The sequence below is a fragment of the Pelecanus crispus genome, chromosome 10 (genome assembly GCF_030463565.1).
Source record: "Pelecanus crispus isolate bPelCri1 chromosome 10, bPelCri1.pri, whole genome shotgun sequence".
In the NCBI taxonomy this organism is placed as follows: Eukaryota; Metazoa; Chordata; class Aves; order Pelecaniformes; family Pelecanidae; genus Pelecanus; species Pelecanus crispus.
In genome coordinates, this window is record NC_134652.1 from 36,487,049 (window position 1) to 36,503,201 (window position 16,153).

The window sequence follows — 16,153 nt, forward strand, 5'->3', positions numbered from 1 at the left end:
AAACCCGCACTACCATAGGTGCTCCAGGTATCTTATTACAACAAAAGTCTTTTCTATCAAGCATTTTATTTGCAGTGGGTTTGTTGGTTTTGTGCGTTTGATTTTTTGGGGTTGTGTTTTGGGGTTTTTTTTGGGGGGGGGGGTGTTTGTTTTGGTTTTTTTTTGGGGGGGGGGTTGGGGGTTTTTTGGGTTTTTTTTTTTTGAAAAAGCAATCATGGTTCAGTTTTTGAAAGACAAGGCTAAACATTCCTTTTTCCTGACAAAGTCCCAGGCTACAGAAGTACCTTTAACCTTTGAAGCCTTTAGCAAGAAAGAATGGCCCAGAAAAGAATAGAAACTACTAATGATGAGGATGACAGTATTTTCACTAAAATGTCAACTGTTTTAAATTGCATTCCCAGCCAGTACTACGGCTGTTGTGGATCCTATCCTGGACAAACCAGCACTTCCCTTACCTTGTATGGGAAGGCATGGCAGAGTGGTGAATTTAACTCTGGAGACGAGACTGAGGCGGACTAAAGTCCTGGTGCCACTTGTTTTACTTTTGTCTAGCTCATATGACTTCCCTGGTGTGTAGAAACTACTAAGTACATCGACTGAGGGAGACTTCAGGGCATGTGAACATGGGTCTCTGGGCCTTCAACTGTGTTTTAACACCCATCCTCTAACCTACATCCATATGCCAAGGTAGCTTTTAGTGTGTATGTCCCCACAACAAGACTTTTTGGATTGGATTACTGTATTACACGATTTGTATACATAGTTTAGTATCTTTACATTTCATACTTGATTATTCATTTTAGCCAAGATAAAAATCAGAATTCATGCACTAGTTACCCTTTTCCAAAGAGACTGGCACGCTGTGGGAATTCCAGTTTTCATGCTTTACAAAAGACAATTCTTATACTACCTTAGTATCAGGCATGAGAAGTAAATCCGCATATAAACAACATGAGACAAACTGTAAGGTAACAGGAGATAAAATGGAAAAGAAATGAAAAAAGGAGGGGAAGGAAAAGTGAAGAGGAAACAAAGAAACTATAATATGTGAGGTGGGACAATGCATAGCTACACCTGTGACACAGCACCACGATTCTTCAAAGAATACTATCTTATGTCTTCCCAGTAAGCTATTCATGTTGGTTGTTGAATGATCCCTGACATGAATTTCAATTGTTCTTTTACTCTCTCTTTGTGAAGGATGGTAATTTTTGGCAATTAATAATGCTCTCAACTTTTTTTTGCCTAGGCAGTAGGTAACTCTCTGAGCTCATCAACATACCCAAGAATAAACAAAAAAGGAACAGAGATTATCACAGCCTAAAACCCAATTATGCCATGTAAAAGCTGCCTGCCAAACCTCTGAGCTATCTGGCAATCCTACAGACGGTGTAAGAATCATTCCATCTCTAAATATCCAGGCTGCAGGTAATACTTGCTATTGAGTTTTCTGGAACAGAAAATATCAGGAGAAAATGAAGGGGTTTTTTGATTAACTAAATACAGCCTAAAATTTCATCTGGATTTAACTCTATGGGCCAAGAAACATGATAATTTTATAGGGAGAAAACAGTCTAGTATGTTCTACAAATGCATGGTGTGATTTCACACACCAAAAAAACCCAAACACCCAAACAAAACCAACAATACAGCAACACTATCAGATAGGATGATCTTTTCATTCAGGGAAAAAAAACTCCCTTCACGCAGATCCTTTCTGCAGTTAAAAGGCAACTAGGGCGAGTCATCTGCTTTCTGATCTGTGAGCTTCCTATAAATGGCAAGAGCAAATCAAGCAGTCAAGCCTGAGATGGCAGGAGCTGGAAGACGCAAGGCTTAAGGCTGTATTAATGGAATGGAACAGCAAAGTGGAAAGGGAAGCCTAAGTTTAGGCAGACGCAGTTTTAGGCTTCATCTCTGCTGGGGCCTGGCTCCATTTCAGAAATAAGTCATTAGTCCGCAAACCCCAGCATTTGCAAACGAAGCCACAATTTGCGCTGGTGCTGCTCTGCTTAAAATCTGGGGAAATTCTACTTCTGGCTTCGCTTAGCGAGGTGACAAGCTTGTTTTATTTGTTGGCCGCTGACCAGTCTGAGTTTCGTACTTACACAGGTCCAGTGCACTGGCGAGATCCCATATCACTTCAAGCATGTAACTGTGTCCTACAAGGGGTTTACCTTTCTTTGTTGCGGTTAGCTCTTCCTCACTGAAACAGCAACCAATTCTCTCTGTTCTTTATTTGCTGAATATTAATTAAGCCTCATACTTGTTTTTTTACACATTTAGAATCCAGCTTTCAGAAACCCACAAACATTTTCCGAGTGTATTTGACAGAACAACCCTGTGGGGTCAGCAAAACTCACAGACACAGCATGGCATGCCATGTTCAGGTGGGATGCCAGACTGGTTTCTCATTAAGGCAAAAGGGACTGATTCCCATTCGGATAGCACATCAGCAACAAATACAAAGAACGTAGAGTTGTCTGACAGCTGCTTATCTGATTTCCTCAATGAGCAAAGTACATGCTGATTATGAAGAAGGTAGAAGGCAGGCAGTGGTATGATTAGTACAATACATATAGGTGGAAGAATAATGGATGTCAGTTATCCAGCTGTCTCTGACACCAATTACTGCAGTCAAGCATGTGGCCCTTACTGCAAGACTACACAGAGCCAGTGCATTTCAGTGCCCCTGGAAGGATGACAATATTCCCCTACCTGTGCTGGCCATGATCTCAGTGGAGGAAACCTGATTACACTGCAGTAAGGGGATGAGCCGTTGCTGGGATGGGGGCCATGCAGCTGCTCCGGGCGCAAGAGGGCTAACGAAGGCAGTCATCTGTTGATGAAGCCATTCTCAGGGACACGTAACTGTACCTGTGTACATCCCCAAGCTGCCAACACCTCGCTCTAGATAGTTACTGGCAGCTCTTTATTCTCACTACTTCACGTGGATACGCTTTGCTTTGTAACACGCACGTTGTTACTATTTTTCTAGGCGAATTTCACTGTAACAAATTTCAGGATATTTCAAAGGCTCATCGAATTGGCACATAATGATTTCTCATGCTCTATTTCATGCTGGACCATGTCTAGGAAACAGGAAAGCTTCTATTTGCAGGAAGAATTCTATCCAACTTGCTGCATAATTGGGTTTTCTTCTATTTTCTATATCATGTTATGCAGACTACTTAACGGAGACCAGGACAACAAGGCACTTGGAGTAACAAACCAATTTTGTGTTAATGTTACTGCTCTAATTTCCTAATAACTGAAGTACTTAGTATAGTGAACAGCAAGAGGGCCTCAAAAGGTAATAGCTAAGTTATACTGAAGGAACGGTGCTCTAAAACTGCAATTTCAACACAATCCACGTGCTAGATGATGCACAGTACTCCCTTGCTGCAACATACTTCACTTTAGTATCAATATACACTGACTTTGTTGATACCAAATATAATGTCGGGTCTCTTTTCTCTCTTTTTAAGAGCAGGCTGTAAGTCCCAGATGTTCTCAGGTAATTAGGTAGTATCTGGTTTGTCAACCTCTACAGAATCTTTTCAGGTAAGCAGTACTTAAAAATACTGTCTTCCATTTATCAAGCCCAGCAGCTCACTGGAGGATTTTTTTTTTTAATTCTCCGAAGAATTTTCTTTCAAGGTTTCTGGTTTCTCTGAGTCAGTTTCCCTGTTATTATTATGCCTCCTTACTTGGTATGCCCACCTGCCTTCATCAACTCTGCATTCCAACCCTATGAGCACACTTTCAAGAGAACAATCTGGTATAATTCAAGTTCGCAAGCAACATTAAAAAAAAAAAGCAGGAAGGTATCATTAAGAGCAAAACCCGAATTCAAATATACCTATGGAATACTAAGGAATTATAAAAACATAAACCAGAAGAACTGTTCAGGGTTAAATAAATAAATTCCTCCCAAACCTTGTTCACTGTCACACTGCTGCATCAGCAAGGACATGCATGACAACAGGACCAGACCTTACACTGTTACACCAATGTCGAAGCACAAAATGACAGAGACCACAGCACTGCTACTCCATTCTTTTGCCAGCAAAACTGAGATCACAATCCAGCACACAGATTATTATTACGTTTTTGAAGTCCGATTACATATTGAATACGTTTGTAACATACCTCATTGCTTTTCTGCATCATGCTAAAAAGAGTCCGTCCTACCAGTTAAATGATTCCACAGTGAAAATAATGGCAATTGAGAAGTTTCAACTAGGCCATGGACTGTACAGATGATTATGATCAGTAAAAGGGACCTATGGCCAGATTTACACCGAGCAATAAAGATCTCTGAGCCAGAACTGGCACTAGCATTGACAGGGCTGATTTCAGAATCAGAACCATAGCCTGAGCTATTAATACTATTGAGAGACTGCAGTCTCCATTTCCAGGCTTGCATTTCTCATACTCCAGTGAACCACGTGGCAGGATGCATATTTTAATAGAGTATCTGTGATTTCTAACACTTTTGCTGTGCCTCCCAGTTTTAGTTCCAGAAATACAGTCCTTCCCTTTTAACAGAATAATAGTAATTCCATTTCTCTGAGAATATAATTTATATTCAACAGTAAGCACCAAATGGCAAGGAAATACACATCACTTTTCATTGCTGTAAGAAAAAAACCCTCAGAAAAGATTTTAATGTTCCTGAAAAAATACTGCCTTGTGCTTAAGTTTCCAAGGAGCCACTAAGCTACAGCTACCGTCATTCTGGAAAGTTCTGTTTTCCTGAAAGAGAGGGATAATTTTGTGAACAATTAAAAACATAAACATATGTGACACAGCTGCAATATAATTTAATCCCTAAACTGGGAAGAACTGAAATTTGAAGTAGTAAGTCAAACCTGTTCATGCCATCCATTTCTGTACAAAGCATATTGGCTTCTCTCTCTGAACTAGTAACCCCAGCACTGAGACTTTGATGGTAAGCCACGTAGCAATTTGCTGCTGAGAAGTTCTTCACTCACAGCCTTGCATGATGCCTAAGGCTGTACAGCTTGGGCAGAAGACAATGCACATTTGCCAGGATGGATAATTGCACATTTCTATTGTAATGGAGACAGTATGCAGCTGACACTTTCACCACTGGTCCCTCTATCAGCATTTCTGAAATCATTCACTGTATTTGTCTATATATACACCCATAAAGCCTTTTTTTCCTTTCTTTCCTTTTCAAAAACCAACACAACACATCATCTTTCCCATTAGCTGGCACTTTACAAACTGGAAACCTAAAGCAGATTTAAGAAAATTATGTTTTTAACTGGGAAAATAATAAAAAAGAGAAGACAGGTCATACAGTCATGTGCTGAATGTAAACAAGCACGCATAAACACAGCAAACAACAGTAAAAGTATTACAGTCTAGTAGTTGCATGCAATGTAGCAAGCAGCTTGCTTTTATAAGTAAGATTTAGCACACGCTATTGCTTTGTTTGCCCCATCAATTCTCCATTACTGTCTTAACACTAATATATAAGAAAAAAACAGACAGCAAAGGCAGACTTGGCTTGACAGGGCCCTGGACAACCCTGTGCTTTCAACAGGAGGTTGGACCAGATGATTTCCCAAGGTGCCTTCCTTCTCTGATCCTCTCTGGATGTTTCTCTTCTCTCTTTCCCCTCACTAACAAGAGCGCGAGACGAGTAAAATGTGTGACAGTGAAAAGTAAAGTTTGGTTCAAAAGATACTGCAGCACCTTTGGTTTAGAAAGAAGGCTCAGTTAACGGTAATATTTTGCACAAAAAGAGTAATACTGAATAGTATTAAAAGAATTTCAAGGGGGGAGGGGGCAGGGGGATAAAGCTAACCTACAGTAACTACAGGCTTGAATGTGGTACTACCCAAGTGCCGAGTTCCTGGCACTCCTTTTAAGTACTTACTTCCATTTAGCCATATCTAGAGTCACCTGGATGGCGTATGTGAGCTGCTGCTTTGGAGGGGAAAGAAAATCTTCACCGTCAGACCCGTGGACAAGACGTAGCCTGACAACATCAAGTGCTTTCTCATATGCCTACACATGCAGTTAGAGAGTCTACTCCTCCAACATATACATACAACAGTATGAAAATTCTACATATTCTTCCTCAGAAGCGGGCATCTGCTTTTGACACTCCTATACTACAGGACGATTTCTCTGTACAGAAATAATATAGTACATGGAAGTAAAAGGACAATTTTGGAATTACACATATGGGAAATAAAGGGGGCACTTATTTTCCTACCCACTATTAATTTTATATGCAAAAAGAACCCAGAATCTAAAATCCAAATCTGATTTAAGCAAAGGGGACCTGAAGATGTGGGAGGAGAAGGGCCATGCCTCCTTGGGTGAAATAATAATATATCTGTGCTTTGGCTTCCACCCCCATGTCTGAGAGTAAAAGGGTGAGCATCCGCTTTCTCCTCTTCTGTCTCTCTCCCTCCATCTGAGATATGAACACAGCATCTGTTTTTCTACTAACAAAGTGTCCTGGTTTCGGCTGGGATAGAGTTAATTTTCTTCCTAGCAGCAGGCACAGTGCTGTGGTTTGGATTTAGTAGGAGAAGAATGTTAGTAACACACCGATGTTTTAGTTGTTGCTCAGTACTGCTTATGCTAGTCAAGGACTTCTCAGCTTCCCATGCTCTGCCAGGTGCACAAGAAACTGGGAGGGGGCACAGCCAGAAGAGTTGATCCAAACTGCCCCAAGGGCTATTCCATACCATATGGCGTCATGGGCAGTATGGAAACTGGGGGGGTTGGCTGGGGAGCAGCGATCGCTGCTCAGGAACTGGCTGGGTATCGGTCGGCGGGTGGTGAGCAATTGCATTGGGCATCACTTGCTTTGTATATTATTATTATCATTATTATATTGTTATTATTATCATTACTATTTTACTTTATTTCAATTATTAAACTGTTCTTACCTCAAACTGTTCTTATCTCACCCCAAGAGTGCTTCTCACTCTTACTCCTCCAATTCTCTCCCCCATCCCGTCCGGGTAGGGGGAGTGAGCGAGCGGCTGTGTGGGGCTTAGTTGCTGGCTGGGGCTAAACCACAACACAAAGTTTTAAATTTTTTTGTGGAAACACCTCAACTCTTAAGAACAGATACTTGTTTTGGCAATTGTGGCAACACCAAACTCTAAAGATATTTCTTAGGGTAACAACCTGCCCACATGTTCCAGAAAACAGGATGCAACTTTCAAGGAAAATGAGAGGGTGGGTTTTATTTACAGATACACTGCTGAGCAACTTTTTGCTCTATAAAGCAACAAAACCAGCAAAACTATTGCACAGAGAACCAGAACGGTCATCTGATTTGTTGAAGATATTAAAGGCTTTAAACTAATGAAATTGGCAAAAAATCAGACCTTTGAGAGTTTGTTATATGGTTCATAAACATGAAATACAAGCAAAATTATATGTGTAGTTGTTTGCCAGAAACAGGAATTGGCTTTATTTATTTGGGAACACAAACTGACCTGGTACTAAATGGAGATTAGCATTTAAAAAAATGTCAGCATGTTAAATTGAAATGTATGCAGACTGTGTCCCAAAGCTGCCGCAGTACAGAGCATTTTAAGAAGACACCTGCAAGACAGAGTCATAATAATAATGACTGAGTTTATGATGCTAATACAGATGTAAATATAAACAAGTAAGTATTTCTACAACATGAGATGACTTCCCAGGTATACTGTGGGGTAAAGAACATAGAAATTTTTGGAAAATATGTAGGTAGATGAATTAAGATATGAAATATAACCTATGTGGGATAGTGCTTTGAGTTAAGTTTTCCCCATAATGGTACCTCAAGGTTGGTGATCCTGACTCGAGACATTAAAAAGCCAAGTAATATGGCAGGGACGAACAGCTGCCAGAAGTTTTTACTTGCAAGTATGCATATTTGATCATGGCACTGAACAGTTTAACTCACCTCTTACTTGGTTTCTGCAGCACAAACATAACATTCCCCAGTAACACCTTTTATGTGACTTGGGATAAAAACCTGGAAAGGCACAGGTGTCCAACTAACCTTAACAGGTGACATGCACTTCTTCTAGGCTCTTTTTTAAAGGACATCAGAAATTATATCCTTTTTCAGTCACACTGCATCTAGATAAATCAATCTTTGGATGACAGGACTGACAGAATGAACAATGAAAGCACCATTTGAAGTAGGTAGGGCATGGAAACATCTGCTTGCTAACAACCAGTAGAGAGCATATTTCTTCCTAAATAACAAGGAAAGAAAACCCTCTCCTGGTTAAAAAAAGATGACAACATAACAAGTACTAACTATGTTTATGCCAGAAGCCTAGTGCATAAGGGAGCACAAGTGAGAATACACAAAAAAGTTCCTGCTTTCTGCTAGGGAAGTTGACAAGGAGCCAAGAGAAGGAAAGGTCAGAAATGGCAAGAAAGTGATGAGAGGTGCAGGTCCAACTGGCTTGCTAACTTGTAGAAGTTCTTCCTGTTGTGCAATTGGTGTAGGATAGAAAAATGAAGAAAAAGGTATTTAACAAACTTCCCAATATGTATTTGTAATGAGTTAGTATCACTCATAGATTTCAGACCAACAACAATGAAGTTTACCAAGACTGTATGAATTGTTCTTTGTCCTTCTTCCCCATGAGGTCTCAGGGCTCTCTTGGAAAAACAAATAATTATAAGACTGCAGTAGATGTCTTTTTTCTCAAATGCTTCCCTACTTCACTTTGTTTTCTCTAGCTTTTAAATAGAGGTTCAATTCATGTGTGCTATTGCCTGCATCTGACAGGACCTAACTCATTCCTACTACAGAAGTAAAAACAGGTAGAAAACCCTGCATATGTAGGATAATTCTGTCATTAATAAAGCAAAGGTAGAATTTAACTAGACACTTACTAACTGGCTGAAAGAGAAACAGGATTATAGGATGGTTTTCACCACTTGCTATCTTCCTTTCCAAGAAGTCCATGTTCTGAAAATTCCTGTAACTCTGCTGGATACAAGAGATCGAAGTCTGCTGTGATGTCTCTTACTGAGAGAAATCAAGTGTATCAAAGAGCTCACAAGCTCTGTTATGAATGAACTCTTACTTTTCTTTAAAACAGAATGAAAAACTACCCAGAATTTGCAACCAACAAAAGGAGAAAAAGGGAACCCATCCCAAGGGTATTCTGAGGTAGCCAAAACATTTTAAAAAGGGTCATGCTGTAGACACCTGAGTGTGTAGCTAAACTGAGTTTGCTTTTGCAAAGCAAATTAAACATAGTAAAAGACTATTAGCTAAAGAAATAGGAAGATAAGAAATGGAATGGGGATGTAGTGAGGATCTAGCTGAAATAAAAGTATCTAGGTATGACAGAAAATCAAAATGAATGCTTTGCCTTAGTTTTTGGGGGGACAAGGGGTGGAGATCATGTACAACATGGTGCAGAGAATGGCTACTCAACAGTAACAAAGGCACAATCTGCAAAAGAAACGCTCAAAAAGCCTAACACTGTAAACTCTGAGGGAACCTATAGTCTCCATGCCAGAATTCTGAAAGAAATGGCACATGGAAAACACATTCAGCAGAAAGGATTTTTAAGAAATGCCTCAAAATGATGCACTGTATCAGATAAGAACTACAATCTCAATACACATTTTCCACCTCTCATAAAATCAGGGAACATGGGTTTCTCATTCACTGCTTCCATGAACGCAGAGTAGCAAAAGCATTTTGAGTAGAGTATATGAACATTTTGCCCTCCTCTTCCTCTCTGGAAAACTCATAGCAGTTCACTTGCCTATCCTCCAATAAAAACAAAGAATTCCACGGAACTCTGACTTGGTGAATTCTTTTCCACTGTTCTGGGTATATTTCTGTTAGGATGACTTTATTACTGCTTCAGCTGTAAGTAGCTATTATCCATTTGAAGTCATTACCACTTTCAACTGTGTTTAATATCCTAATGGGATATTCTTCACTGTTACTTCAATCCAGCTGTCTCATATTCTTCAACAAACTATACTTTCATATAGAAGCTCCTTTTTTTTTTTTTAAAGAAGTTCTAGCATCAGTCTTTATACAACATTTAATATGTATTGTCTCAAAACCTGTCAACCTGCTTCCGTTGACTTTTCCATACATTTCACTTGGCAGAATTCTTGTCTTTAATTCTACTATCTACTATTTCCATAACACCAATATTCTGATTAAAACACTATCCAGATAATACCCAAATGTTCCTCTGCAAAATCAAGCTCCCAAAGCCTCTACAATTTAACCAAAATCATATGGTTCAAGAGTCAAAAAAGGACTGAGGAATGTGGACACTAGTAAGCACATGTAGCTCTATGCCCTGGATCAAGTATCTGATGATTTCAAATCAACGGCTACCACTGGATAAATTAATCCTTGCAACTGAAACAACAAAAAGCATCTTAAGGGAAGCACCCTGCAGGTCCAGAGGCTTTTCTATTACAGCTCATCAGTGCACCACACCTTCCACTACTTAGTTGCTCTCAAGTGTTATTCACATTATACCTGCAGGACTGGAATGAATGTTTTATGTATCTACGGTTAAGCTTGGATGTTGAAAAGCATATCTGATAATTTGCATTAAAAACAGTATTTGGCAGCATTTTACCGTTAAGAACTCTATTTTTAAAAGCATTCTCTCTGTGTAATTACATGCTTGAAACGTTTCCTGAGGAACTGATCTGGAGGGTTTCTGCTTTTACTTTGATGCTGAAAAACTGCTCCCTGTGAATCAGTGTCCTTGTTCATTTACACGTCTCAATTACATTTTGATCAACAATTTCTTTCCCTGACTCAGTCCTGCAATCCCCTGTAATCAGCAGCGCATTGTTCTTTGGCACTGTATCAGTAAGCCCCTATAAGTTGGCCACAGAACACTTTTATTTCCTCGCCTTGGCTGCTGTGGTAACAGCATGCATCTGAGTAACCATCAGATTTACTAAAGCTTCTTACAGGCAGACTGAAACTGGCATTATCTAGAATGTATCTAATTAGGAATGCAAATACATCCTTACTCAAAAAATGAATGCCAGGGTTTCCTCAGCACTCTCTGTGCTGGCAGTCAGTACCTCTAAGGGATGGTGGAGTAGCTGACTATCATTTCACCAAACCTCAAAAAACCCCTCTCATGACAGTACCTGAATAATGGTATTCATTAAGTAGAAAGCTGCCCATGTCCTTTTTAATGATTTTTTTTAATTTTTTTTTTTTTTTTTTTAATCCCTGAGCTTTTGTCAGGACTCTGCAATTGCTGGGCTGTTGAATACATTCAAATACAGTTCAACACACTTCAGGCCACGCTGATTTCTAAGGCAAAGACATACACTGTTTAGGATAATGGGAGGTTCAGTACAGGTGGAGGCAGGCTCTTATCCCGTTGGTCATAACTTCTTCAACTCAGAGGACGAGGAGGAGTACCTGCTCTTTGCTACCCACAGCTTCAAGTACAGTCAACAAGGTAATTTCTGATACTTTGTTTTTTCTTGCCTTGTCGAATTGCACTTGCAAAGCAGAAATGGAAGACGGCACTGACAGAAATCTTCATCCTAATACTGTCTATTTAGGTGTTGTGCAATGACTTAAAATTTTACAGAGGCACTATGTACCTACATAGTACACATCTGCTGTGAGTCTACTATGTGTTATGCATATGTACAGTCTCTTCAGATGAAAGTATTGTCCCCTCATGCTTCAGAAAGAAGTACAGGGGATAGAACATCCTTTTCTTTTTTGAGTGACTGTCCACGTACATACACACATCACAAAGGACTTTGAGAATATACACTCAGAATTTCCTGCAGAGCAGTGTCTGCATCTTCATAGAAACTGATTGAAGCTTTGTTACACTCCTCAGTGCATTTCCCCAAAATGAAAAACTCCATAAAGTAATAGTCAGTCATAATCATCTGGAGTTCAAGCCCAAGAAGACTGGACATATAGAAGACTCAGATCACACTGAGGAACAGCCAGAAACAATTTTGTAATCTTAAAAAAACAAGAGTCCCTGAGTCACTAAGGCAAAGCAGGATGAGCAAAGCAGGCATTAAATGAAGCTTAACTGATCTAGAAAAAAATTACACGTCCTAACCAAAACTCTTAGCCTATGTTCACTGAAAGAGGAACTGATCAGAAGACCTAACAGAGGACCGGCCTCAGTCTGGCTTGTTTTGCCAGATAAATCCAACTCACATGAACTCCTGCTATGGTCAAGACATTCATTGTATGTTTCAGCATCTCTCTTCAGTATATAAACAATTTCATAATTGACAACTGCAATAAGGATGAGACATTTTAAAGATTCTGCACATTTAAACTCATACTGAAACTGTTTAACTTATACACTGCAATATGTTAAGACTCACTAATATTTTCCATATTAGAATCACAGAATGGTTTGGGTTGGAAGGGACCTTTAGAGGTCATCTACTCCAACCCCCCTGCAACGAGCAGGGACATCTTCAACGAGATCAGGCTGTTCAGAGCCCCGTCCAACCTGACCTTGAATGCTTCCAGGGATGGGGCATCTACCACCTCTCTGGGCAACCTGTGCCAGCATTCCACCACCCTCATCATAAAAAATTTCTTCCTTGTATCTAGTCTAAATCTACCCTCTTTTAGTTTCAAACCACTACCCCCTGTCCTATCGCAACAGGCCTTGCTAAAAATTCTGCCCCCATCTTTCCTGTAGGCCCCCTTTAAGTACTGAAAGGCCGCAGTAAGGTCTCCCCGCAGCCTTCTCTTCTCCAGGCTGAACAACCCCAACTCTCAGCCTGGCCTCGTAGGAGAGGTGCTCCAGCCCTCCCATCATTTTTGTGGCCCTCCTCTGGACCCGCTCCAGCAGGTCCATGTCTTTCCTGTGCTGAGGGCTCCACAGCTGAACACAGTACTCCAGGTGGGGTCTCACGAGAGCAGAGTAGAGATAATATCTTTTTGTAGTATCTTTTTGTATTTAAAAGAAAAGAGGACTCTGTTTCTTACCTTCTTCTCAACTGAAAAGACATTGCAGAATACAAACTTCCTTTGAAAAATGTATGTACATTTTGATTAATATTTAATTCTATTTAAAAACAAAATTGCTGAACATACAGATATTGCAGCTCAGTTGTTCTATCATTTGAAATGGGATTTGTGGACTGAAGATATTTGGGGGAAATTCTGCATCTGACCAAATTCTGTTTCAAACTTTAAAAATAAGCTGTTCTGAAGCATTTTCTTGAACTTTAGGAAAAACACTAGGATAAGCACATTGATTGTGATTGTGTAAGATTGACAGAAAACAGGCTGTTAAGTCTTCTGGTGTAAAGCTCACAAAACTGCAACAAGAGATTATCAGGATCACCTGAATATACCCTCCATTCCTACATTCCACTAAAAAAAGGTTAAAGTTGAAGAGCTACAAGCACATTTGGGTTTGTAGCCACAAGCTGATAATTAATGAACTAAATGAAAACCTTTATCAACCAAACATAAGTAAGTATTTTTAAAGAACAAAACAAATTTTTATGCAACATTCTGATCTCATACTCAACACAATGCTAGCCTTCTTGAGTTATAATCATGTGTGTTTCATTGTAATCCAAATCTCCCAGGTCTGTTCAATGTGGATATGAGCTTAGGGGCATTGTTCACATACACAGTTGTAAATTCTCCTGAAAATGCCCTGACGTCCTGAACTATCTTAGAAATTAGTATTAAATGAACAAATAAAAAACTTACCCGAATCATCATGACTGAGCATCTGATGTTATGAATTGTATCGTACACCTTCTTAGAAATGTCCACAAACTGGTTATCATCAAACGTGTGCACTGTGTTCTTGCTTAAGCTCTCCAATGCAATATTTACTTGACTAATAAACTCTGGAATCACTATTTAAAAAAGAAAACACAAACAAAATTCAGTGAGCATAAAAAGGATAAAACATGTAATTCTTCTTTCTTGCCTCACATTGATTAAAACTTTATTTTAAAAAAAGCATTATATTAATAACATGATTAATTTTAAGTGTGAACACATTTGTAATTTTTATCACTGTGATAAAAATGCACTTGGTGGGCACATAAGCTGTGGATGGTTATACAGTACAACAAAGACGAAGAAAGTTTTAAAAGGGGAGTCGGGGAAGCAGTTATAAAAACTTGCCAGTGATTTCAATAGTAATTTTATGCAAAAAATCAAGATAAATAACCTGGCTCAAAGTTGGAACTACTACCCAACAGACTCCCATTATTTCAGAATCTGCTTTTGGTTTGAGTGGAGACAAAACTACCAAAAGATTGATGCTTATTCTCCAAATTAAGAAGTCTCACAATTGTAACCTGGACTTACCAAGGCACTTTACCTTGTTTGACTGAATCAAAGAAATTGAAAATTTTGAGTCAGTTTGATATTAACCTGTGCTTTACCAAGAACGCCCCAGGAATTTTCTTCTGGTGTTCCACGGCCTTATTTTGCATGGTGACCTGGTACCACTACACCTCCCTTGATCCTTCACATCAATTCAAAGCAAAGGAAACCCAACACAACGCAGAGAATATAGTGAAGAGAGAATGCAGCCAGAAAATCCATCATGCATGGAAGGACCTCAAATAAGTACATCAAACTCATTTGCAACAACTCATTTCCCATCACTTGGGGACTGAAGACACAGGAAAAATGGAAACTAAAGGGATAGAACTCAACTTCTGTAATATTTGATATGAGTAACATATACCCTGTGGAACAGAAGCTTTTTTCAGCAATGCATTGGTTTCAAATACAAGTTTATTACGTGCCGCATAATTCATGAATTCATACCACATGAAAGCAACGCTACCAATACCTTAAGTATGAATCATTTCAGGCAAATTTTGAAGTATATAATAAATTTTTATGCAGACAAATCTTGAGCTGAACTCAACAGGACTTCTGAATTAGAAAACCTGGCAACATGTACTTCAAATATTAGGGAAGGTGCCACAATAATGCTTTAACCCCTAACTTCCCATGGAGAAACCCACATAACCCTTGGAGACATTTAAATTCACTCTTAAATTACAGTAACTTCACTCTCTTCGAGCTCAGCTGTTTCTCTCTAGAGTACAGAACAGTTACTTCATGTGTCAGTTCTTAGAAATAACAAACTTCAGTTAATTCAGTGGTAGTGAGAAAGTTCATTTGCTTCTATAAAATAGGTCTCCACAACTGTGAGACCAAGCAGATGCCATTTAATTTGAAAAATAGGATATTCAAAATCCTTTCTTCCCTCTTCAGATTATCACCTGAATTGCCCTGCCTTCTGAAAAGGTCAGTGGGAAGAACAGATTTCTAAAATGGTATGGAAAAAATGCAAGGCACATTTTTCATGAGCAACCAAATGGAATAACTAGGGAGAGCAAGCACCTATTTATTTAATGATTTTTGAATTTTTTTTAAAGAAACACAAATATACAATTTCAGAACATTTTTCCCCCCCTCCGTTAAACAAACATCTTGGCCCCTACACTATTAAAATAATTGCAAGTATGGCAATTTGGAACTAAACAGTCTCCTCATATGTTTACATAAAATTAAATGTTCAGCTTTTCACATCCATTGTAAAAATTCTGCAAACGAGAATATAATAAGTATCCAGGAATTTGAGATTTCCATTGGTATAGTCAAAACCATGAGATGTTTTTCAGTGCCTCCTACATCCTCACTTCTCAGTTCATTGTACTTCATAAGCTTTCACTTGCAGTCTTGTAAAGCACAGACTCCCTGCTTACCAGCAGCATTTTCAGTGGCTGCTAACTGCCTGCAGACCTCTTCTACAGGACAGGTTACTACTTCTCAGTTATCTATTCAGGCTCCATCTTGCACTCCATCCTTATTCCATATGCTTATTAATGGCCTTTTTATAGCTCCTTCTGAGGCTAGACTCATCACAGTGTATTTGTTTGTCTGAATGAATATACCACTTACGAAAAAGGATTTTATGCAAGTATGTACTCTACAGCTTGTATGCTACTGGTGGAGTCAGCGCTAAACCAAAGGCTGCACATGATTACAGAACTATGATCTCAGTGGCTTCCCTCTGATAACATTTTTAAGATGGCTGCTTTTCATCAATATCATTTTTACACACAGAATTAAAACAAAAGATTGAACTGT

The 16,153-nt window shown here is 39.2% G+C and overlaps 1 protein-coding gene across 3 annotated transcripts in view; it reads right to left on the reverse strand.

The window, feature by feature from the left end:
* Positions 1 to 16,153, reverse strand: part of CTNNA3 (catenin alpha 3) — a 544,923-nt gene that overhangs the window by 88,544 nt on the left and 440,226 nt on the right. For all 3 annotated transcript variants that reach the window (XM_075717289.1, XM_075717292.1, XM_075717291.1), the window contains one exon: positions 13,739 to 13,890. In XM_075717289.1, coding sequence (XP_075573404.1) covers positions 13,739 to 13,890 — 152 coding nt within the window. The remainder of the gene's footprint in view (positions 1 to 13,738; positions 13,891 to 16,153) is intronic.